This window comes from Netta rufina (assembly GCF_964035555.1).
Source record: "Netta rufina genome assembly, chromosome: 3".
Taxonomy (NCBI): Eukaryota; Metazoa; Chordata; class Aves; order Anseriformes; family Anatidae; genus Netta; species Netta rufina.
This window is the reverse complement of record NC_140125.1, coordinates 27,548,424-27,575,089: the sequence shown is the minus strand read 5'-3', so window position 1 is coordinate 27,575,089 and position 26,666 is coordinate 27,548,424. Positions and strand designations below refer to the sequence as shown.

At 35.1% G+C, this 26,666-nt stretch overlaps 1 protein-coding gene across 1 annotated transcript in view; it reads right to left on the bottom strand.

Annotated features, from left to right (window-relative positions):
- RYR2 (ryanodine receptor 2) overlaps positions 1 to 26,666 on the bottom strand; it is a gene marked incomplete at both ends in the record, with an annotated part of 408,872 nt that overhangs the window by 240,640 nt on the left and 141,566 nt on the right. Inside the window, 2 exons of the mRNA XM_084285045.1 lie at positions 8,918 to 8,932; positions 16,886 to 16,906. Of these exons, the coding sequence (XP_084141171.1) occupies positions 8,918 to 8,932; positions 16,886 to 16,906 (36 nt within the window). The remainder of the gene's footprint in view (positions 1 to 8,917; positions 8,933 to 16,885; positions 16,907 to 26,666) is intronic.

Below are 26,666 nucleotides of genomic sequence, written 5' to 3'. Positions count from 1 at the left end.
GAACATCAGTCTCCAGACTGCTTGGCCCCTACTGTTTAAATACTATCAGAACTCTTTCTCTACCAGGCCAGGCAACTGATCAAAGTCATCCAAGCTAACTCAAGAGAATTTGGGGGGTTCCGAAAATTTGGAAATCATGCCCAAGTAGACATTCCTCTTGAGAAATGCAGTATTTTTTTTTTTTTCTCAAACAAATTTAGGTAATAAAAAATACTTTTATCACAAGAAACCTTTTTTCTTCCCCCACAATTATTTTAATTACAGTTATTATCTACAATCAGTTTAACCTCTAATGAAAGAATAATCTTGTTAACTACAAGCAACCTTTCAGCTTCTGCAGATTTATGAATTCTTTAACCTGAGATGCAGCTGACTGACACTGTTCAGAAGCAGATATTGGCTGACAAGACACTGCCAAGGTCTGAAGTCCACATTTCTATGATAGAACACTGCAAGCAACATTATGCATATCATGGTCTTCAAGCAGCATCCATTAAGACCTGTTTCTAAATCTATACATGTGACAACTCTGTAAGCAGTATTATTCTTTCTAATACTAAGCTAACTTCTTATATACAGCTTTGATACTCTTTCTTTTATCGTAGTAGACTGACCTTCTGCTTGACTGGAGCACCAGAATCATTACAGAATAAATTGGAAACAGTCATACTATACTACCTCTGTGGCAGCTTCATTTCAGTGCTGGAGATCAATTTCAGTGAATAGCTATGCTGATGACCCACAATTTACTGATCGTCCTTCCTTAACTTTTATCCATTAGCATAATATTTGTTGATCTTTGATTTACTTGGTCAAGGGAGAAAGAAAAAAAAAAAAAAAAGAAAAAAAGGAATGGGTTGTGAAAAAGCAAGCCAGTTAAAATAAATAAATAAATAAAAAATAAAAGAGCACTTATAAGAAACTGCCAGGAATTTATGGTTTTTATTCTTACTGAGAAGAGAGCATCTTGATGGACAAAAAGTATACTTTGACTTTCAACAAACTACAATGACAGTTGAAATGCCAAGAGGCCCATTCAATAATCTCTCTGGATGACTGAATGACATGAATTTTTATTAAGAAGGAATATACGTCAGTGTCTTTGTCACAGGCACAGTCTTGACAGTAAGACTTGAAGATTTCTCTTTGAACAACCATTACTACCACTGCTTTTTCCACAAGCAGTGGAAGTAATGTCTTGAAAGGACCAAGACATTTGATAATGTCAGGCTCGTTGTGCCAAACACGAATGCTGCATGTCTGCTACCCATCACATAGGGAAATGGCAAAAAAACTTTTACCAACATTTTGGATTTGCTTAATCAACAGCGGGCGCAGCTAACCAACCAATAAAGTCACGAAAATGGACAAAAACCTGAAATTTCAGTAATCATTTTGTCCAAATTATTCTGTGCCACAAGCCATAGCTTTGATATCATACATACAGACTTGGCTGCTTGTTGTATGAAAGATGAGAGGCACAGTATGATCAAGAAAAATCACAGCTGTGTTAGCTTGCTCTTGTTTTGGCCATGCTGATCTACCTGCGGCACAGGAGACCATATTTTGCCACACAGGAGAAAGGTTGCCTCAAACAAGTCAGTTAATGGGGGATCAGGAAATTGTTTTTTGTTTTAGTCCTCTTGCAAAATGTCTATCTAAACAAAATTATTTTGCCTCTCCCCTCTGTAACAACCTCCTCCCCACCCCACCCCCCCAAAAAAAAAACAGCTTCTATTTCTGTTTTTTGGACAGATAGCAGAAAGTTGTAAAAATTTTTCAATCTTCTACTTAAACATTTCTGAGAGACAATTATAATCAAGCCAGCTGCATGGAGTGAAAGTGGAAAGAAATGAAATACAGAAAAATACAGGCCAGAATACAAGAGCAAGATGGGACTATAAAACTGTCTTCCATTTTGGAACTTGCCTTCCAGGATACACACCTACTCACACATCAATTTCTTCTTTTAAAGGCTCATTTTGTAATCATTTAATATTCAGCTTTTATTTTTATGCCAGCAACTGTGTAGTTAGTAGTTGTTGGGCCACAGCTGCCAACTGAGTCTTTGATTTTCATAATACATTCCTACCCAGAATTTTGCAGAGAATTCAGAATTTCCTGTCTAAACTGTGAATAAAATAAAATAAAATAAAATATAAACAATTGGAATTCTACAGGAGAGATGAAATGTTCCAGAATGAAGAATGACAAAACTCTCAGGCATATGGTTTAATTTGTAGATGGACCTGTGTGGAGCCAGGAGTGGTACTTGATGATCCTTGTGGGTCTCTTCCATTTCAAGATATTCTATGATTCAATGAAGTGTGCCACTAATGTTTTAGCAAGTTTGTAGTATTATTCAGATGATAACATTTCAGGAAACACTGCAAACAGGATGTGCTGAAAGCCAATAAATTATATTTTTGTGAACACTTCGTTTAAAAAGTTATCGAATCTCTTAAAAAAAAATACATTCAAATATTTTGACTTTCACCTGCAACAGTGGATTAATTTCTTTCATGTTTACGAAACACCTCTTAAAAGTATCCTGCACAGACTACTGAACATTTTTATTGTACTATAAAACAGCACTGAGGTATGGTAATTCAAATGATGCTATAGTCAGTAAAATGTTTTTAATTTCCAAAGTTCAGAGTCATTTTTGAGTTTGATAATATGTTCCTCAAATAAAACCAGGATGGAGAAAACATACTTGAGTTCAAAGAATGAATCCACTGAAGTTCTACACACTATGCCATTCAGGACCATCAATCATATGAATGCAATGCTGTTTTCTATATTTTATCCTCCAGAAACTTGAGATTTACAGTAGGACTTGAAAGACTTGCAGAATTTGTAAACACTATATAAATTGAGATGGAAAGCAGAATACATGTATACCAATTCACACTGCTTGTGTGAACTGTGCTTGTGTGGCCAGTTCACACTGCCCATCTCCAGTCTAATATTTCTGCAGCTGGAATGCAAGATTAATTTGGAGTCATCTCATTATTTAAATGCTATTGCTGAAGCAAAGGTAATTTGGAATACAACCACAAGCTACTGAAGCTTAAGAGATCAGCATACAAAATTTTTAAACAGATTTCAAGTTCAACACATTGTTAAACATGGGAATAAGAATAGACTACAAAGAACTGAGTTGATTAAAGTCTTTTAATCTGATATAAGGAGTGTTATCTTGAAACAAAAATTTTAAAATGAGATAATTATTTTCCTTGTTTTCTCTTCCTAATACACATAAGATTAAAATGCTAAAAAGAACTCAAAAATCACAACATCACAAGCTATCTAGTAAAATGTGAAAATGGTGGAAGCACCATCACATGACATTTATAATTGGTTTGAACAAAAAATTATGTATTTTAATGTGTGTACCAATCCTGCTGTAAGATGTCATACATATCCAACAAAGCCTGTGACACTAAAAATCTGTTTTGGAGCCATTTGTGCTTCTGGTAATCTCACTTGTGTTGAGAACTCTTAATGACTATTGAATACCCTTGGCATCCAAGGAAATTTTGAGTCAAATAGCCATTCGCTTTCCATTCTTTTCAAGAGAGTAGCCTTATTTCCACTAGGTAAAAGATTTATTACAACAGTGAGCACATGACTGCACACCAGTATTATATTTTTCTTTGTTGACCTTTCTCCACAGGTGTACACAATCTCAAAACATAAAGAAAAAAAAAAAAAAAGGATTCAGGGATATACCAGCGAAAGACAAAAATATGAAAGTGCATACTACAACAGGATAGTTATTTCAGTGTTTTGTGCATGTGCAGACAAAGCTTTCATGACATTGTCACTTTGCCACTACTCGGAACTATAATGTTTCAATAATCACCATCGCAGTTGCATTTAGGATGTAGCAGTTCAGACAATTCTAGTCACCCACGAAAGCAATTTTAACATACCACCAAGTAGTGAACGTGTCACAACAAAACAAGAATTTAAGTATGCTCTCTAGAAAATCATACAAGGTAACACAGTGAGTCTTTACAAATGATGTAGTAGCTTTTCCTGCCTGCCAGATCTCATTTCATGATGAACCTATGGCGAGAATGGCACATGCTGTAGGGAAAATAACAGTACAAAGACTAGATTGTAAGCAACTATAGTTTTGATGGGGTTAAAAATATTTAGATCAATTGAAACAATAAGCTACAAAATATCAGTAGTAAATCCTTAAAAATGCAATCCATATAATTGACAGTAGTGGTAAATATCAAACATTTCCTTACCCTAGTATTTCCTCTGTGCCCTAGACCTAGCCACAGGAAACACTAGTCCAAATGGCCTAGATGGATCTTAGGACCACTCAATATTGCTCTGAATGGGTTTCTAAAAATACTACACAAACATTTTCATGGCACTGAAATTTTATTACAGCTGAGAGCAGTTGTACAGTAAAAGAAATAATGTGTTCCCTACTTTTCTACAAAAATCTTCCAAGGCAAATACTGCAAGATAAAGTTAAAAGTTTCAAATATGGCTTATCATGGTTATTTCATGTGTATCCTATAGTAAAACAATGTCTTTAAAGCACCGAGTGCTTATACTTCATTAAAATGGAACAAGTCTCTGAAACAAACCCAAAGTGTGCACTTCATTTCCAAAGACAATTGGGAAATCAACTCTGCATTGAATGCATTCTTGTGACAAACTTAAAATGCCAACATCATCTTAAAACTGCAACACGTAATAATGGAACTATGACTTCAAACATATCAACTTAGAATTTAAAATGAAGATCTTGTTGACTTGTTTTTAAACATCTACCTGACAAGTTTGGATGAGGGAAAAAGCTAATCATTTCTAATGATTACGGCTATGTAGAACTAAAAGCAGATGCTGGAGACAATAGCATATCAAACAGAAGACACCTATACTTCCATAAAAACATTTGCAAATATCAGTGTGAAAGTATTATTATCCACCAAGAGAGTGTTCTAAGATTCATGAAGCTGTGTAGTTTATTTCTATACAAACATTTATACTGTTATTAAAACTATACAATGAGGAAACAAATATTCTCTTCAAATCCAGACATGAGATTTAATTGCATAAATAGACACATATAAGTAAACACAGAATATCATACAATTTCATGTTTTGAACCCTTTGGGGAGTTGTTTGAAAAGAAATAAGACCACAAAAATAAACCAATAAAAAAACTTATTGATCATCCTGCATCCACTTCTCAAATTCCCTTCACTTCAAATTCAGTTGCTACTGCATCCACTTCCCTTCCTTAGCACTCCCTTTGGGGCTGTCATATTTTTCACTCATGACTAGTCATTACATTCTGAAATTGTGTTTTGATCTATTAGCAAGATAACACAAATTGTAAATGTGAGTGCAATCACAAGTATTGCTTAGAAAAAAATCATCTACCATGAATTCTGAGAAAAAAATATGTTAGGCCCTGGATTATGCTATTCCTGGTCAGAATCTACCAATGTCCAGAGATCTAAGGATGTTGACATCGAAGCCTTTTTCCAAGAGGCTGATAAAACTGTAATAATAATAAGGAGACGAACACAAGTATTTGACCTGAAGTGGTTCTCTAGAAAGAAAACTGAGTGTTTGTATGAGGAACATTTGCTTTGTTTATAAATCATTCTTTGGGGATTCCTACACTGAAGCAAATTAAAGGCTGCCGTTTAGTAGCACGCAAGATAGAAAGGAAAACACTGGAGAACTGTGGAATAAATTTATCTTGCAAGCTTTTGAGTCCTTACTCACGTGAAGGAAAACTTCCATGGTAGAATTAGCAATGAGGTGACTGAAACTGGAAGGAGAGTGAAAGGAACTGAAAGGAATGGAAGGGAAAGAGGTGGGATGTCTCATGCTTTAAAAGCATTTCAATGTGGTTTTACACACAGATGTTTACATGGTGTTCCAACCATTTCTGTAAAGAGGGGGATGCTCAAAACAATGCTTCCATAATAATGTTAAAAATATTCATTCCATTATTAATATACATTTTTTTCACCTGCTGTACACAAATTTTATCTGAAAACAGCAGTAAAGATGCAATCCTGCAAAGCTGACTTGAATTGGAGACCACCAAAGATTAATGTTCTATGAGACCTCCTACTCCCCACAATTATATCAGCGTCTAACATTTTTCATGCTGAGCCCAGCATGATGACTTATGATAGCTTCCTTCTAATACTAGGCAACAGCGAGCTAGAGAACACAGGAAGGCTCCTTCTCAATACCAGCATGCTCAGTAATAGCTTACAGATAGATAAAAGAGCTGCTTGATGATGAAATGCAAAGACTTGGGTTAATTTTGCCTAAGGAAGCTAAACAGTCAGTGGAAAGAAAAAAGCACTTTGGGCAGTAATTCAACCCACCTAAAATATGAGTCACACACAATACCTGCACTTCTGCTTGTGGTTTCACTGGAAAATTACGATATCTGTATCTCCAGGTCAGGCACTTCAGTTTTGTGGGATGAATGCTCATCAAAAAGTCCAGAAAACTGTAAGCAGTGATGAATTCAGAATGTGTAGGAACAGTCTGAGTCAATGCAGAACTCGTGAAGTAACCTCAGAGCAGAGATAGAGGGCTTGAGAGAATTTTCTTTCTAAAGTAGCAACAACCAGACACAGAGGTCCCGAATTCCTCTACCTTAAAACCTAAAATGGTAATGACACCCTTCTGTAATTACCATGCTCTTCGGGCTGCCATTTCCAGTGGCTGGCACCAAACCCACAGCATATAGTTGCTTAGAATTTAAAGATGCAAAGTGAATCGATTCACTGACATGCAGCATTGTGGTAATATATTCCTTCACCTCTCCCATATCCAGTAACAGCAACATTGAAGGGCAAATTCAAAACAGTCTATAACCTCTTCCCTTGCCTCACTGTAGCCTATACAGCATACTAAAATGGCATAACAAGAAGTTTAACCTACGAAGATATTATATGTATTCTAGTCTTTACACTTTCTTTTTAAATCACTACTTAGTCAGGCTACTTTTATTCATGGAATTCACTGCAGAACACTAAGTACTGCAAAAATTCAGGTAAGAAGATTAGCATAACTGATAGCTCTGCTGGTACCTGCTCTTCAATATGGATGGCCACTGTGACAAACAAAATAAACAAAACCAAAAAACACCCCGCAGCTCTTTTATTAACATGGTCAGCACTTACCTCCTATTTTATGTGTTGCTCCAAGCCAAAGAACAGAAAAAGGAGCTAAGCTAAGCTATAGGTTTCCAAACTATGTCTTGCTTTCAAAGCCACAGTACAATGTGTAACTAGACTTCACATAAATATCACCTGAATAAATCAATTGCCATTAAAAACCATGAGCACGTCTTACTCAGTTAAGAACACAGAGATATTTTACTATATGTATTAAAAAGATTAGAATAATTGGTCATGACGACAAACATTTCTGCCAGCACCATGCTAAATGATCCCAGTTTCAATAATATTGACTTGCTGGAAGGAAGAATAAACAGCTACGTAATAAGAAACACTTCAGATATACCTTGTGATTAATATTTTCAACACTACATTTATATTTCCCTTCCCCGGTAATGGGGAACTTCACATTAATGAGAAGCAGCTATAACAGTGAAAATAAATCAAAAATAAATAATATTGATCATCTGTTTCCAACTCTCTATGTAAAACAAACATTTATATTTATGGTTGAGGTAATACTGCCATTAAAAACTCATATTTTCAAGCATTTAGAGCAATTTGGGGAAAAATTATCCAAGAGGATAAAATTTATCGATTCTTCCCTAGCCTAGTGAAGATTTCCCACCTCCTCCTCCTCCACAGAGGAGATGGAAGAAATTAATAAAAATCTGCCTGGCTATTTTAGAGCTAAGTAAGTGGAGGAGAGAGGCATTTTTCACAGGTTAAGGACTGTGCAAAATCTTTTTCTGTTACTGTATGATACGAGGAATGTGAGTCATCCTTGTCACTTGAGAAAGAAACTCACAGATAAAGAATAAGACAGACAGCCAAGTGGGAGGAAACGATGGATCAGCAGAGGAGTCACATTAAGAAAACTCCTCTGACGTCATTAAATTCAGCCCTTAAAATAGCACTGCTTATCTAGCCCTGAATTCCTCCCTGGTGGAGAGTGACAATGAAGCAAGCAAGATCATACCACAGAACCGCAGGCTCCTAGGGATGAAAATCAGTAAGCAAATCATTTCAGAAGATGAACTGGGAACAGACTTTGATAGTTAAAGGCAAAAATAAAAAGTAGATAACCAACACATCTTGGCTAAATCATAGCCAACTATTACAAATGTCAATTATTCAGAATGCTTGGGAAGTTCTCCAAATAGCTTGCCATAGTGAAAGGGAAAACAAAACAAAAGGATGCAGAGAAGCAGAGATCCTGCTCATTGACCTGAGGCAGTGAAGTGCCAATGACACTCAACCCAAGGGCTGCCCACTTGCCCCCACTGAGGCACCATCACAACAGTAGTGCTGTTACAGCAGCAGCAGAGAGATGTCCCCCACTTTGCAAAATGCCCATGTGTTTTACTGGAACTTCTGCTATTTATTCATTGACTCCAGATTTCACGTTTACCAGACAGTGCTGCATTCTCACTGAAAAGGCAAGAATGAACTGAGAATTACAGGTGCTGGCCCAGTGTCCTGTCTCCACTGACACAAGTGCCTGCCTTTGGTGCATCATGACCTAAATAAACCAGAACCTCGATGCAACCTAGAGCCACTGTGTTTTCTAAATCCCTATTTAAAAAAAAAATTTAAAAAAAAAAATCAGTGTTCTATTTCAGTGAAGGCAAGTTTCATGTTGATGTTAAAAATAAATAAAAATAAGGAAATAAATGAAATTATAGGAATTCACAGAAAGTACAATACTAAATATTTAACTTGCTTACCTTCATCATAAATTTCTGTAGAGCGATGACAGAGGGGGAAAAAAAGAGAAAATGTGAAATGAATATTTGCTTTCAGGTGCTTAAAAATGGGATTTGTTTTCCTTAAAATAGTGAGTGGGATACACAGAACTACAAACCACATTTAAAAGGATCATTTATCATTGCAATTAGCATAATTATAGCTTGTGCTAGAAAGCAAAACAGCTGCTCAGAACAAGGCTTCAATTTTTATGCATAATCTCAGATTTTTTACTTTAAATTATATATCACATAAAATACTTATTGCTTAAAGATAAAACACAGTACAGGTAAAATAGATGCCATACCTGACTATCTTTAACTACTTGCTCTGCAGATTGTTTCTAAGTTCAATTAAAGTTATAAAGTCTGGCATTCAAAGTGCAGTCTGGGGAACAACACTAGCATTGTGCTAATTTATCATATCTAAATGCAAATTAAGTTAATAAAATGAAAACACTAGTAGTATTTCATGCAGTGAATTAAAAACAATGAAGTGCCACATTACTGATGTCAGAGAATTATGGAAATTTTGAGGTTAATTTTCATAGAGGTGCTTAAGAATAGTTTTGTCTTAAGAATAGCAGTTTTGTGTTAGGTTACATGCAGTGACCTGATTTTCTCTTCAAGAGGTCTAAAGCCACCCTTTCCTCTTTTGAGTTCGTGTTTTGATTGCTGAAATGTTGAAGCTAGGGACTGAAGTCCAGCAGCAAACCTCTATGCCATGTAAAAAGAGTCTAACTGGATAGTCTCCAGGCAAGACTGGGTGCTTTCATTTCATACATGCTTTAAACACAGAAAAACAGAAGCATCTATTCTCAGAGATACACAAGATATTTTAGATGATAAATAAATAAATAATATGATGTAACCTACTGATGTCAAAATGTTCTTCTCTTCTGGAAAGTCTTCTAGTTTTATTTAGTATTTAAACATTTGGAAACAAATTGAGCAAAACTAAAGATCAGACACCTTGTCCACTACTCCCCTAAAGCGTTTACTTAAAATATGTGCATAGATCAGCAGTGTGATCATTTTGTCATTATTAGTTATTCCACTTCTTATCCCAATATTTTGTTTGCTTTTACTGGGTGGCTCCAGAAGCTAACCATAACTCTTTGTTCAGCTGTCTACAGTGCTCTGTGTGCATAAATTCATTAATAAAGAAACCAGTTAATTACATAATTAATTCTAATATAATCTTTCCTCTATCCATCAATACAAAATATCACTTGCCAAAATGTTCTCTGTTTATCAAGGAGATTATATCCATCAAAGACTTCAGGCTCTTCTGACTGCCATTCATCTACGAAACTTTACTCTGAGAACTGCATAACCACACTGCTTTTTCATGTGACGAGTACATTAACCAACAGTCCCTCTGTGGATCTGCTGGTTCTCTTTTTGATCATTTATTTTAACCACTTGTTTTATAGCCTCTTAACTAGCTTCAGATTAATGTAAATAATTTATCTCTTCCCCAATAACTCAAATTACACAGCGGGCTCTTACACTGGATTTTTTGAAAAGCCAGAATTAACAACTCTTTCTGTTGACATATTAAATGAACTGTAACAAACAAAAGAAAACCACTATTCATCTGTTTGCTGTTGCAATGTTGCATTTTTTAGAGTTACTCTGATTCCTTAATAATTTTGAAGATGATTTACATGTCATTCTAAGAGACAGAAAATGCCATGAACAGTTCCCCCAAGCCAGAAACCTTGAAAGATAACAGTGGGTGAGGGAACTCTGAACCCGTATCCACTCATTTACCTACTGCCTCAAAACCACCAGGGGGAAAAATACTCTCAAAGTTAATTGTTAGTGTAAGAATGCTTTCTCTTCACAGCAAACACTTAAATGCAACTTATCACTGTGAAAGTGAAGAGAATGCTCCTGCAAAGCTTTAGGCCAAGTTTGAGAAGCTACATGGCATGAACTGGGATGGTCCCAGCTGCCTGGCTACAGTCAAATACACAAGAGGGGGTTTCAGATACTCCTGTCACTCCCTTTTGCAAGAAAGTTCCCCCCCTATTTTTAAATCAATTCCCTTCTTAGGTAAGGAAGAATGCTCCCTTTCAAAACCATTAACTTATAGACTGGGGGAAAAAAAATGACCCCTAAAGCAAAAAAGGCAGAAATTATGCACTTTAGGTGTGCAACAGGCTGTTACACAAAGCACTGCTCTAACTCATCCTGTGCAAAGAACCTTCTGATCCTCCACACTTGCTCCCTGTACCTCAGGATGCCTATGCACATACATTCCTGGATGAACATTTGCAATTCAGAATATGTACTTGAAAATTAAACAGACAGATCTATAACTTGAAATTTATTAATGTCATTCTAACACCCATCACTCCTGAAAGGTTTTGTTCATGAAAGATTGATAGCAAAGTGTTAAAGTGATACAGACTGATACAGTCACTAAGTACAATAAAGTACAATAAATAAAACAAATGATTGTTGTCCACTATTCACCTACTTGGCTAAAAGTAAAAGAAGAGATCAAATTGTCATGATCTATTATTTTAGTTATACACAAAGCTACTGCTCCATCTGTGGAGCTGCACAGGTGACAGCAGAGCTTGGTCATCTTTATGTATGAAACTCTACTTGCTGCACATCCTTACAAATGATATTGATGTATGTACTATCCAGTATGACATGCTATAAAAAAAAAACTAAGTCTTAGAGTTATTAAGGAAGAGATTTATATGTGCTAAGTAGATTTCTACTAGTTCTGTAGACTTACTTTACAGTCAAGGAAGAGAGGCATTTCTAGAATGTGATTTATGATTTATGATTTTTTTTTATTTATCAGATTTATCTGATTTATGAAGCTGGCATTTTCTTTAGGATGGGACCAACTACACAGGAGAAGTTTCTGATTCTCTTCCTTGCTACAGCTATGAGTCAAAATAACTTGCTAATCCTACACTGTCTACATTGAGAATGCCTAAAGCAATTCCTATGTCTGAAGAGATGACCAATTCTGAACTAAGTACAGAACACTTACACTGTATCAAACACTGAAATTGAAGAATCCACTGGAGGCTCTCTACTGAGCATTTAGAGGCCAAGAAGCAATGCAATAATTAGACTTCTGATGTATTTCTGGGCTACAAATAAAAGGCTCTGTGTGAAATCTCATCCTACTGAAATGAAAGCAAGTCTGATGACTGAAAGTACCGAAGACATCATTTCACCTCTAGAATTCACTTGTTCAAGAAAGCAGAAAGTGTTGTGAGTTTTACGTGTGCCTGTTTCACTGACATTAAAATCTTCTCTTCTCAAAAGTTATCCTGAGAGGTAGGACTGATAATTGAAGGCAACTGAAAACTGTATAATCATATTCAACTGATTTTAAGTCTTCAGCTGCATATACTATTTGATGTTTTGGAGTCAAATGCCTGTGTGAGTGCTCAGCATCACATGAATACCATCTCTGCAAAGGAATTAAACTCTCAATATTCAGCAGCAGGATTACCTCCATGACATGGACCATGACTTTAAAAAAAAAAAAAAAAAAAAAAGAACGAAAAAAAAAAGAAACAAAGAGAGAGACAGAGAAGATCATATTGAAAAAGATTCTGATACTTATGCCTTTGCAAGATTTTATATTAGACAATTAAATTTTAGGCACATAACATCCATCATTCTATCCATCATCCTAACCATTCTCACTCTAATAGAAACAAATAAATAAAAAGCTATTAAAGGCTTATTCAAGGGCACTAAGGATGTGCTGTTAATGCAAATATTTACAGCTGTTGGCGACTCTTGTATGATTTGGCTCTTTAGAGGACTTATGGTTAGCACTTCTAACTTATATTAATTTCATCTTCATTCTTGGGCTCTCTGGCTAGAAGAAAAGAGCAAAAGAGCAATAATACTTAATCTTGAATTTTTGAAAGAAAAGCCCCTGAGACTAGTTTTGAAAACCTCAATTTAGAGTATGCCTTTTGTATATCTGAAATATACCGTTCATACTATTCTTGTAGAAATTTGCTTACAAAGAAATGTCAAATCTTTACAAAAAACTATTAAAAATATGGAAAACAAGTAAACAAAGTAGACATTTTGCTGCAATTCACAGTACTACACTGCTTGAAATTCTCAGATCTGTAATATGGGCTGCAGAAGAAATGCCAAGTAAATCCTAATACACAGCTAGAAATTCTACTATTGTATTAAAAGAGTAGAAATTATTTAGGCTGTAGGATCAAATATTTTTGTGTAATCAGCATATTTTCCTACTTCAAAAATATGATAGCCGTATTTAAGTAAAATAATTCAGTTTTAACAGAAAATCTCAAAAAATATTTTTTGACTCATTAGATAATTAATTTAATGATTGAAGGTCACAATGATTACAAAGCATGGATGTGCAATGAATTACTTTAAATGGTACAGAAGACATGTTATAGCAACTATTACTTTCCAATGAAGCTTTGTTTTGTGATTCTCTCAAAACTCTACAACAATCCCAGCTTGCTTCCTCTACTCAAAATCTACTTAGAAGTTACTGCTATAGTTATCCAGTCCACATTGTCCTCAAAGCCAGAACTTAGAATCATAAAATATTTAGTTCTTTTCAATCCAGAATTCTTTTCAATGAAACAATTCTGAAAAGTGTCCTCAAAGAGTGTTTTCTTATTCTGCAAGTTTCTCTTTTCCAAAGAAACTGAAATTTCCTTATACTAGGGGCATAAACAGCTAATACAATAGCTACTTGAGGAAAAAAAAAAAAAGAAAAAGATTAACCATTACCTCCATCAGAAGAGGTTCCTCTGTCTCTTTATTTAAAATCCTACAGTGATATAGTTAACACAGCTTTGCCAAAATAATTCACCAACCATATGTAGGCAAATGTGTAAAAAGGCCAGGTTTTGGAAACCATAGATGCCCTAGAAAATTGATATTCCTTATGTTGAACTCTGTTAGAGTGATAAGCATTTCTTTTTGAAGTCAAGACAAATTCAGGTGCTTTTATGAGAATAGAAGTCCTTTAAAAATCAAGCCTTAAAAGTAAACACCACCTACTCTAAAAATCTGGACAGTTCCTGAACATTTCAAGCTAATACCAATTGTTGCTAATTCACAACAACAGACATTTTAAAATTCTTTAACCTATTTCGTAAAGATATTAAAAGAGAAAAAAAATAAAGGCAGGATGAAAGGAATTTCATTTGCTATGCATTATTCAAATTCAGCTTATTTTACTACTGCTATTTCCTCTGTAAATAAAATACATTCAGTGTCTTCTAACCTTCAGTTTAAATTCTGTAGCTCTCTCTGATCAAATGTGTCATCCCCACCCTGATAGTTTCACTAAAAGCAGAAAAGCCCTTTTTCAAACATGTAACAGAGGCATGACAGAAAAGATAAACCCTACTTCCATTAGATTTTATGTTTTGCAAGGTATCTGAAACTAATCTGTTTGATTCAGTACTGAAGCAGACCTACAGTCCTCACAGTCACACCTGTCAAGATACAAAAGGAAAAAACCAAAGGTTCAAGGAATATCTCAAGTCCACTTAGTTATTACCTAGCTTCAATGCCCTTCTTCTTACAGCATAATAAAGGCTTGGGGACAAAATTACAAGAAGATTCATAGTAATTGAAGAGAGGCACAGCTGAACTGGAGTAATTCATTCTAAAAATTTTACCAGCAGACTTTACAGGTTGGAACTGCTCAGAAGTCAATGAGTATACCTTCTTCTTTGAACTGTGTGAAACTGCTTGCAGAAAGTTCAGTTATTAATTTGATCACTACTATGGCATGAAGTTTGTATAATTTGGCTCCGAGCTTGGGCTTCAAGGTGTCCACACGTATGTAGACATAAGTGAAAAGACTTGCATTAACCACTGCATTCTACACTGGAAGATGACTTATGGAGAGATACATGTATTAAAATGAGGCACCTGGCCTCATTGACCATGTATCAGCTGTTATACCAGCTGTGCAATAGACAGCTTTCAGCTGCAGTCTAATAACTGCTTTTAAAATGCACCTTTCAGTTTTGTATGTCCCTGTAAGGCATTCTGGATTAATTCAGCGTGTACATCTGCAATCCACCATGGGAACCCTCTAGAATTACAAAGAGGACTAAGAGATGCCTTACAGAGCAAACGAGGGCTCACCTGAGATGGAAGAATTTAATATCTGAGGCAATGCCAGCACCCAGTTCAGCACCATCACATAGGAATCTGCCTGGATTATTTAATTGGTCTACTAAGAAGAGTCTTTAGCTCATGTAAGTCACAAAGAAGCATTTAGCTCTGCTGCCATGGAAAACATTCCATTTCAACATGGTATAAGGACCCGCTTCTGTGAAGCAGCCTTTCCAAAACATAAGATTGTGATGTTATAAATTCTGGGGAAAAAAAAAAAATAATAATTTAAAAAAGCAGATCCAACCTGTATTTATGCAAGTAACATTGTATTTTCCAAGTACATACTCTTTGAATACTTCAGTTTTTAAAAAAAAAAAAAAAAAGATGCTATGTAAGAGTGTAACCAGTAAACTCCTGGCTCACATTTTTTTCACACTTCATGGAGTATGCAGCCAGGTGCCTGTATAATACTCAACTTCCTTATTATTGCTGTTTTTTCCTCTACAGTAAAATTGTTAATAAGACCCACAGACTCCGAAGATTTAGAACCAAGCTCTCTTACTTGTAATTAAAAGGTTGAATGAGAAGACTACCTGACCATTACTATAGTTTTAAAAGCATTCCAAATCAAACCATGTTGTTTTTCAAAAATATAAGATTCACATGACACAGATAATGCCATCATACTGATCCAATGAACTGAAATTAACACAACAGTTGCTCATTTATAAATATTATAAGAATTTTTGTATGTAATTATATGTATTTATCTCACATATATATATAGTCCTAGCATAGATAATTGGTGATATGTGAGAAGAAAGTGTACTGAAAAGCTTAAGCCACCTTTTTAAAAAATGTACTTACCTATAGGACTCTCAAGCAAGCTCTAACTTGAGCTTGTTACTATATGTTACATATATTTGTTACTATAAACATGTAGTAATCACAGATTCAAGTTCTATAAAGTCTAGCTGAAATAAATCGAGACCAGCATTCTAGCATTGTCATTGTCCATACTCCAAATGACATCTCAATGGTTTCTCGTCACGTGTAGTGCAAACTAGATACTAAGAAATGGCAGAGGCCTTTAATGGTCCAAGCTTTCAGAGAGGCTTCTAACTTTTTTTTTTTTTTTTTTTAATGTGAACAAACAATTCTACACACACCTTTAAGACCACTAACTCATACATATGCTGATGTTACAGATTATGTTGGAAAAAGACATATGCAAACATGTCCGATATGGGGAAGTTATACCAGATGCCCACACAAATATGCATGGTATACACAGACACATCAGGAAAGGCCTTGGCAAAACATCTAGCAGAGAGCTGTGCTTTGACATTACTTGCTAAGATCTATGAACAACTTTTTTTATTCTGTAGCAGCTGTTCTCCATCTTTAAAGATTTAATATATATATTTGTAGCAGCTAGATAGAGCATTACACATTATTTATCAGTATTAATTATCTTATTGTCATGCATTTTAGGATTACATTGTCTATACTGGAAAAGACAAGGTGGGTTACAGAATGGAGTTATAACACTAGACAGCAAGGCTCAAAACTGAGAGGCAAGAATCAGAAATGTGCACTGCACAATTCTAAGATCAAATTAAAAGAGATAAAAGTCATTGTGGCAGCATGAATTTGGTATTGAATTTCAGGAATGACCAGATCCTACAAGGCCATGCATTTGCCTCCTTTTTTTGAGCCAAGCAAGATAAACATTCATGAGCACACAGGGTATAAAAACAGACAAATTAGACTCAGTGGCAACATGAAACATTTGGGATCAAGCGAATAAAAGACAGAATCACATACCCATTTTTCCACATCAACTAGCTGTAGAAAGAAAAAGCAAGAAATCAGTAAATCTCTTTCTTTAAATATAGCATATCAAAGTTTATTTTGAATTTAACATTTCGCTTTTTCAGAAATGTATCCAGCGTGAAAGAAAATACATGAGTAGAAGTTATTCTTTTGGCGTTCCCTCTTTAAAATGTCAATACCTCACTTTTTCCTCTTTATTTTATGGAAAGTGCTTCAAATTCTGGAAGTTCAAAACATCCATCTAAATATCAGACAATAGACAGCAAACAAAGACTGATGCTGAATTAACTGCACATTGTATTCTGTGCTAACTGGTCAAAAATACAGAACACAGATTCACACAAAACATATACCCATTTTCTCTTGAGTAAAGCTACGCCCTTGGTGAATATTTTTCATTTTTTTCATTCTAAAAGATTTAATGGTGGCTGCCCAGTATTTGTCAGTGTAATGAATGCTAGAAGTATGAAATCTAAAATTAGGGGATAGCTGTCAAACCCAGACCCTACACAGCCTGCAGCATTAGAAAATACCTTGCACACGAACAGAGAACAAAACATCAAAACATCGTTCTTTTTTCCTATGGGGAATGACAGAGAATGACTCTGAAAGCTTAAGATTTTGTGTTAATAAAACTGTCTTAAGGCTCATTAAGTAAACTGAAACTGATTTTAAACTACCCTATCTAAAAATCTTTGCACCATTATATAGTCTCAGCCAGGATAAACAGAACTAGAAAAATTCAGCTACTAGAAAGGCTAGTATGGCACTAACTATTAAAAACTTAGCTGGCACATCTGAAGTAGATTGGTCTCTAGATTTAGCACAGGAAACATTGCAGCATATCAAGCCTTCTGTGGTTTTACTGCAGGTAAACACTGACCTTTCCTTAGCAGATGACATATACAAATTTAGCAATGTTAGAAATGGCTCAGGATTCAAATTAGGATTAAATAAAAAATAGGATTTATTAAAAGAATATAAAACATTCCTCACAGCAATAATTTAAGAAGGTAGCTTAGTGCAAATTATAAGCAATTTTCAAAACCAGCATTATTTAGATTTCAGCTTACTTCTGAAACTATTATAATTCAAAGCAACATAGCAGGTTATCACCTATTAAAATAATTTTATTCGAAGTAAATTTCCTCATTTTTTCAATAAGTTTTTCAATTAAAATTGAGTTTTATATTTCATATAGTTAAAAATATTTATATTTTGTTAGGTCCTGTTAGCACACAAAGTTTAGAGAATACCATGTGACCTGCCAGCTGATTAATGTAGTAACTAACATAATGAACTTTTAAGCATTTGTTAACTTGACAATTGCTACCTCTCTTCTGAGATTTAGACTGTATTTAGATTTATAATATAAATTCTTTGAGTTTTATTATCAACTTCAGCTTCAGGTATCTCTTCTAGAAAACACCTGGAGATTTAAAATTGATGCAATATAATAATAAAAGATATAAGATATTTATAAGTTAGAAAAACAGGCAATGGTCTAAAGCATAATACACACTATGCAACTATGATGGCTTTAAAAAGAAATGAGAAATAGCCAAGTTAGATTCATGTACCTCATTTATTTATTAGCTTGGTTTTGATTGACCTTTTGTTCAAATTCCACATGCACTAAGAACATAACATCACAAACAATTTGACCGTGTGACAATGCTAGAAAGACCTGCATTAATTCATGTTTTATTGTCTTGCCTTGAGAAGTTCTCTTACTGTCACAAAATTTAAACGAACAGGGCAGCCACAATTGGTTTCAGAAAGAATCCACTCAAAGCTCAATGTGCATTACGACTTGCACAACCAATTGCCTTACAAATGTTGAACTATTTATTTTAATGGATACCAGGTAGCTTCAAGAGTCAAGCATTGTCAAGTATTGATAAATTGTATATACTAGATCTGAATTTTTATATCCATCTTCAAAGCGAAGTATCAACAAGCTTTGGTGAGAGGGATAGAAACAAAACACAGCAAAAAAAAAACAAAACCAAAAACAACTAACCGTCCATTCTACCAAAACACATCTGGTCACCTCCCTCTTGGGAGTAGTTCATGCTCCTTAGACTTGGAATTACCTGTTCTCACCGTGAATGGCTCCACTTAGGCTTTATTGACCTGTTGACTTGTTAGGAGGGATAGATCTTGCAACTGGTCTTGGAAGGTCTGAACTTCAAAATAGCTGAGGGAATGGCAGGAGGGGGTTGCCAGTCACTTCCTGAAGTTCTCTCTCACCGTGCTATCTTAAACTATCATGCCATCATTAACTGTAAAAAGCACATTACTGCCTTGTGCCAATAAATCCAAAGCCATAGAATTCAGCAACTACTCCTCTTATGGCTAATCTTCTCTCCTGATCACTAAGATCATATTGTTTGAAAAAATAAAATGTTTAGGTATGCATGTACTAATTTTTGTCTTCTTTTCCATCTTTACAGTATCTCCTTCAGTAGAGGAAGCTGGATCCATCTTAAAGCATATATACCTCAAATACAGTATGCTGTTTTATAACATTTCTTCCACATGAATTTGGGTACTCAGACTTCCCCAGATGAAAAAACAATACACTGGATGAGATTAGATATCAAAATTTAGAGGATTCATTGCCATCTGACAGTTCTGAATAGAGAAAATTATTATCCTGCTATGAGAACATCAGAGTTACCAAAAGAGTGAAAGATATAAGGTCTTTATAATTTACTAAGTGACTGTGGGCAACTCATATTGCTACAATTAATCATTTTACAAAAAGCTACCAAATTCTATTCAAATATCACACTCCTCACCAGACAGCAGTGCTTCATGATTACTGAAATGGTATGGGACCCATACCATAGTATAGATAGTACTATAAGGAGAAAAACTGTATTCTAGTATTCCGACATAACATCAAAAGCAGCATTTAGAATTACAAAACAATTTATCTTCTTGAACTAGGTGTGAGTATAATGCTATCATCTTAATACTTCCCATAAAATATCATGTAACTGCACAAAGAAGCCCTCCATGAAGAACACGCAGTCATGATTTAACCTTTGGCTGTAATGCTAATCCAGAAACTTTGGAGAGTGATCTGCATTTTCTGACTTCTCTTCAGAACTATGTAAGAGCTCCAATTTTTCCTGACAAGGGTACACGTTAAATTCATTTAATCCAAACTGAGGACTGGTTTTCTGATAAATTTTTAACTGTGAGTTGTGGATACCCAACATTACATTAATCAAACATAAAAGCCAGTTAAAACAGAAGGAATGTAGTTCTCTTCCCTCTCTTTTCTACTGTCATAAGGAGCCATAAACAAGATGGAGAGAAATAAAGAGGGACTTTTCCATCATTATGAGGCACCATACACAAACTCATTCGTTTATTTATTTATTTTACATTTTGACATGACACAAGCTTACATGCACTGAACATGGAGAACAAGTCCTACGAGGAGCGGCTGAGGGAGCTGGGTTTGTTCAGCCTGGAGAAAAGGAGGCTCAGGGGCGACCTTACTGTTCTCTACAGATACCTTAAAGGAGGCTGTAGAGAGGTGGGGGTTGGTCTATTCTCCCACGTGCCTGGTGACAGGATGAGGGGGAATGGGCTTAAGTTGCGCCAGGGGAGTTTTAGGTTGGATGTTAGGAAGAACTTTACCGAAAGGGTTGTTAGACATTGGAACAGGCTGCCCAGGGAAGTGGTGGAGTCACCATCCCTGGAAGTCTTTAAAAGATATTTAGATGTAGAGCTTGGGGATATGGTTTAGTGGGGACTGTTAGTGTTAGGTCAGAGGTTGGATTCGATGATCTTGAGGTCTCTTCCAATCTAGAAATTCTGTGATTCTGTGAACATGCACTAATATAGCAACATTCATTACCAGTACGCAGCATTGGAAAGTAAGCTACTTGAAGCTGTGCAGAACAGCCTACCATTTCTAATTCTGGCTTCTATATTCTGTTTTCTTTCCTCTGACTGAGCAGCACGCAAAAACATAAGGACTTTTGTTCCACACCATATAGGAGAATCTTAGCTGAGTAGAGCTAATTACATTATCTACAGTTATTTATGACAGCTGTAACAGATACATTGTCATGATCTATGGGATTGAGACCTGAAATCTCAGTGAAGCAATGCATTCCAGCTAGTGCATGTTGTGTCTTCTTCTATGCTTATACTAATTTTTCTGGGCAGAAACAGGAAAGTCTTATGAGAAAAATATGCTTTGGTGTTTGTTTTTTTTTTTTTTTTTTTGTTTGTTTGTTTGTTTGTTTTTTCCACTTTATTTCTCAGCTGTGGAAACAGAACTTGTAGGAAAACCTCAGTCTAGTTCTAAGAAAGGTGGGAATAACTGGAATTTAACTACAGAGATTTCAAATTGAAATGAACTTTGTTTATGTTACAACACTTAACTATTTTCAGGGCCCACCTTGATTTCCTGAATTTAATATTCAACAAGGTAACTGATGATGTGTCTTCTCTTCCAGTCCAGGATTTAAGGTATTTGTCTACAAAACTCTTAAAAAGCTGTACTTGTGTGTCTGTTTGATTTAGGTCCTTCTCTGTATGCAGCCTTTATCAGAAAGTTAACTGTGAAGAGAGAAAATAATTTCTCCTTCTCACAGAGTCACTTTCTACTGACCATCATCCTGGAAATAAAACCTTGAGCACATTAGAGGTCCAATGGTTATAGTAACACCAGAATAAGGCCTGCCATATACCTCCAAACCAGAAAACTTCTCTGCGATGACAAAATGTTTGCCTTTATGGCATAGATCCTCATTCCAAATACAATACACTCAAAAGAAAAATATATGTATCAGGCTGGAAATATTTGCTTGTCACAGTTCTGTGATATGAAATAGATAATGATTTTATTCCTATCATTGCCTTTCCCTGAGGATATCCATAATGCAAAAATACTTTGCCTGCACTCCTTGATTTTTTCCAGTACTTACACTTGATCAAAGGGTAGCTGATCAAAGCCAAGTCTTATTCCTTTTGTGCTTTACTTGAAATGGCCTGCTAACAATCATGTCTGATACTAAATAAGGTGCACTGAGGAGAAAATGACAGTATTTGCTTTATTTGAAAAAGTTGTGCACTTTTTTTTTTTTGTATTTCCTGTACTCCTGTTAGTACTGTGGCATCGCTAAAAAATCTGAGAAAAATCAGGATTTTATGTAGAATAAACCTCTAAATTACATCTTCTTGTCACAGAGCTTTTTACTTGTAGCTTATTTGTCCATCTGCATGATGAGCCACAAAGGCTCACACTGCATGAAATGCTTTAATCTCCACTTCTTTCTCTCTTTTCTATCTCTTCTTTTTCTTCTTTCTTTGCAGTAAGAAACATTTACATTATGCAAATTCAAAGTTTAGAAGGGCGAATTTTGTAGTAAGGACAACATTGGTTGCTGGACATAACAGCTCCATCTCTCTTCATGACACACCACTGACTATGGAGGACTTATTCAAAGAATTTCTGAAGAAAATTACTGTCGCAGAGTTTTGTAACTCCAGTGAGTTATGCCTGGTACTTGTTGACAACCATTAACCTAATAAAAAACAATCAAACTGTAGAAATAAGAAGCCATAATTCACATGCTTGGCTCAAAACTTTGATCAAAAAAATAATTATTGTCTCACTGCACCTATAACTTGTCAAAAGAGAAAACATTATAGTCAGTGCTAGGAAATGAAAAGAGCCAAAACCCCTGGCTCACTTCTGACTCCTCCTAGACAGGAGGGTCTCCTAGCAAACCTTAAAACCTTAGTCCATCATATTTAAAACAACTGTTGTCAGCTTTCAGATACTGCATTAACTAGGCTACTGAACTGTGAAGCAGAGAGCTTAAATTGTCACGAGTGCATTTAACTCCAAATCTTCAGCATTTTTTAAGAACATACCTTAAGAACTTGACTTATTCATTAATTAATACTTATTAAGAGAAAAGGAGCGTTACATTTTTCCATTGGCATGGAAATGGGATGGATTTGCACATACACACAGCTGAGAAAATGTGTTAGTTAGTGTGTTAGTTATCTTGTTGATTACTAATACAAAGTAATTAATGAACTCAGAGCTCCGCAGTTGGAGATGGATGATCTGTATTCAAAAATCCACCAGCCACAGTTATACTCCTGAACTACAGTGCCTCCTGTCCCTTTCTGCAGCACAGGAAACCTATACAGCTCTGTGTGAGGAAACACAGGTTTTCCCTGTTCCTTAGGAACATACCAAAAAAAAAAGAAAAAGAAGAAAGAAAAAAAAAAAAGAGAGAATTACAGATACAAGACACTTGCATGTGATGATTGCTTCATACAATACCTGTTGGATCTGTGGAAGCAGATTGTATTCTGCTCCCTTCAGCAAAGACTATCCCACACATTAAATTAGACAGCAGTTTGCTGGTCAGTGGTATGGAAAAATAGTTTTATTAAAACAAGGCACCAGAAGAAGTGATTAATCAGCCATGACTGTATGATTAGATGGGAGTTAATGAGCTCATGATGCAATTTAGCTGGAACTCTGCCCTAACTGATGGGTATTCAAAGAAAACATTTTCGTGAAAAATGAAGCTGTCAAATATTGGAGTAGAGGTTGTGAAATGAAAATTTTTCACCTTACAGAAACAGTTTAGATTAGAATGCACACATGATGTGCACAACCAAATGCTTGCATTCTGTTAATAAGGTCTGACATGGATTTAATGAATGCACAAATCTGAAAAACTCAGCAGTAATTACAATGCTATGTAATACAGCATTATATATCCACAATATAGCTAAGACATTTCACTACAAGTTAATAGATGTATTTGTTTTATTGTTATTTTCTCATAATGCCCTGAATTTATTTATTTTTATCTTTTTTTTTTTTTTTTTTTTTTTCAGTGCTCCTGTAGTGTAGTGACATTTCGATCTGGAAATGGATTTTGGAAACAAAAGAGAAAAATAAAGAAAGAAGAAGAGAGACAGGCACGCTGTGACATCTAGAGCAAAACAATGACATTCTGAAACTAATGCTACTAACGGAGGAAAGAAGTCAGATGCTAGTGTCAGTAACCAGCCTGTAAGCTGATCATTCAGCTCTGTTCAAAAGTTAAGGTTTTCTGTCAGCAACAATAAAGAGACAAATGCATGAAAACTATCAAACTGACAGATGTGAAAAAATATGCAGCAGATCAAAAGTAACAGCATAAATGAAGGACATAAAATCTATGAAAATAATTTGAGAAAAAATAAAGAATAAGAAAAAAATATTCCAATGCTAACGAAACAGATATCCATCCTTTGTTACTGTATCTTGAAATCAGTACAAAATCAGTGCATCAGATTTATATTTTGAAGACAATTATTCCAATGTGTACCATTCTATATACCAAATGCCAGCTGAAACATTCATAGAGGCAACAGAAGTTGGTTATGCCAAGCTGAAGAAAGCTAGGCATTTACTTACAGGCTTAGATATTCACTTAAAGATAAGTGAATGTCATGTCTCTATCTCTCCCTTTAATCATCACCATCCTGGCCTCCTGTTCAGGAAGCACTTTCCAAATTCCAGTGACAGTAGGGTTCCTTCACATGCAGGGTCACACTGCCTCATGCTTTCTCTCTGAATCTGACCTCTTGATTAATCTAATCTTGCCCACAGTCTGGACTGATCCAATAAACCAAAAGCAAAACAGTAAAATGATAGAAAAGAAAAAAAATCCGCTCAGAATTAAGGACTTAAAGGACTGAAAGTTTCCTTCATGAGATGCAGTTAAATCTAAAGTAGATAGATTAAAAAAAAGGAGATTACTAAATTCCTAGTTGTTTAAAATACGCACAGAATAATAATGAGATAAAGAATTTAGTAAATGCATCTCACTGTACTCAAAACAATGGCTATATCTGTAGCCTCCAAATCCTCAGGAGGTTTGCATTTCAAATTATAAGAGAGTCCCTAAGCACTTTCTTATCTACAAAAGATTTCAAAGTGGCCTGTGCTAAAGGACTCTCTGAACAAGAGAATCTACTGAAAAAAGGCTAGGTTAAAAAGAAAAAAAAATAATCAGAAATTATTTCCTAAGTGTTTTAGAACATAAGAGATTTTTTTGTGCTTCATTGAAAAACTGTCAAGTAGAAATGACTGAGCTATTAAATGGCCTAAAGGGATACCTTTAATGTATTAAATTTGTCTAGTGTTTTACAGAAAAATCCTTAAACAACCTATGAAAGTGATTAGGATTTCACTGAAAGAGAAAAGGAAAAAAAAAAAAAAGTAGGAAAAGCCACTGGAATTTCAAAAGAAATCTCAATAGAAAGTCTACTACATACACAATTTTCTCCTCTCAACGCATGCCACCATATTTATGAGTTGAGAATGGACTAGGTAGGTGTGTGTCTCACCCTTATATGCTATTACTGCAGGAACCACATTTCCTATATCCTCAGTGTAGAAGTGCTATATAAGGCTCTGCAATATCAAGCTTGGATATAGAGAATGTAGGGTTACAACAAGCTGGGTTAGTTGTAGTGTTCACTGCCTGAAATATGTAAAAAAAGATTCAAAGAAAGGTGTTAGTACCTTCCAGAATGCAATTATGACACAACCAATGTACCAGTCTTGTGTGCTGTGAAAAAACAGGACAAATTTTCCTATCTGAATGTAAGTGCAAGTCAAAAATGTTGATACCAAGCTCAATTAATTTAGCTTGTTAATTTAACGTGTGTGTCCTCCCACGTTAAACAGGAACATTTAGAACTTTTTTCCTGGACCTTACTAAATATGAAGGAGACTACAGAATGCTCATCACTTTCCAAGGACAGAATACATTCTTTGGAAAACACCAAATATTCAACATAGTATTTCATGAATTTAGGGAATTATGAAACTAACTGGGACAAGAATGCTTCTGAAATGAATTCAATGATTCTTTATACCAAGACACATAGACTGATTTCTGTGTAAAAAGCTTTAAAATGATTTTGGCTTTTTTTAAGGCCCTGAATTTACAAATATAGGAGGAGGGCAAAAAAAAAAAAAAAAAAAGTCATTTCACTGTGGATTAAGCATTAAGTCAGTTTGCCTCAAATTTTCACTGGGACACTTGATTAGTAGAATTTCAAACACCTACACAACACCATTCCTAGAAAAATGAATAGTCATTCATTTGATATAGTTTAGATAGTACCAGTACTTAGAATAAATAATCTGCTATATACTTGTTCAAGAATGGTTGATTCCAGTTTCAAGCCAGAGAACAGACTCATCACTACAATCTGTGGGATCACAGCTGAAAGGGAACTGTAGTCTTTCTCCCAGACAGAGGCTAATGCTGGCTGCTTAATATTTTCCTCAGAAGATCTGCAAATCCACCGAGTTCCTTCTTTAAAAAAATTAAGGCTTTTTATTTCACACATTGCCAAGGAGAAGGAATATGAAACCTTATCTGAAATTCCTCCCAACAGTCAAAGGATCCATCAGTTACTGACATTAAAATCTGGACAAATGTACAAGTTGTTTTGAAGTAGAGCTATACACTGTAAACTGCTTTTAAGCTAACAAATTAACATCACCTGGAAATGGAATTTACAGAACATAAAAGTACCCAGTTAATTAAAACACTCATTTGCTCAATGACCAACACTTAACACCAAGTTACCAACTTACGACATTGAACAAGATATTCTGTAATAAATAAAAAAAAAAAGTGGGATTGCTACATTTTTTTATTTTTTTTTCCACTCTGTATATATACTTACCTTCTATCCCAATTTTTTTTTT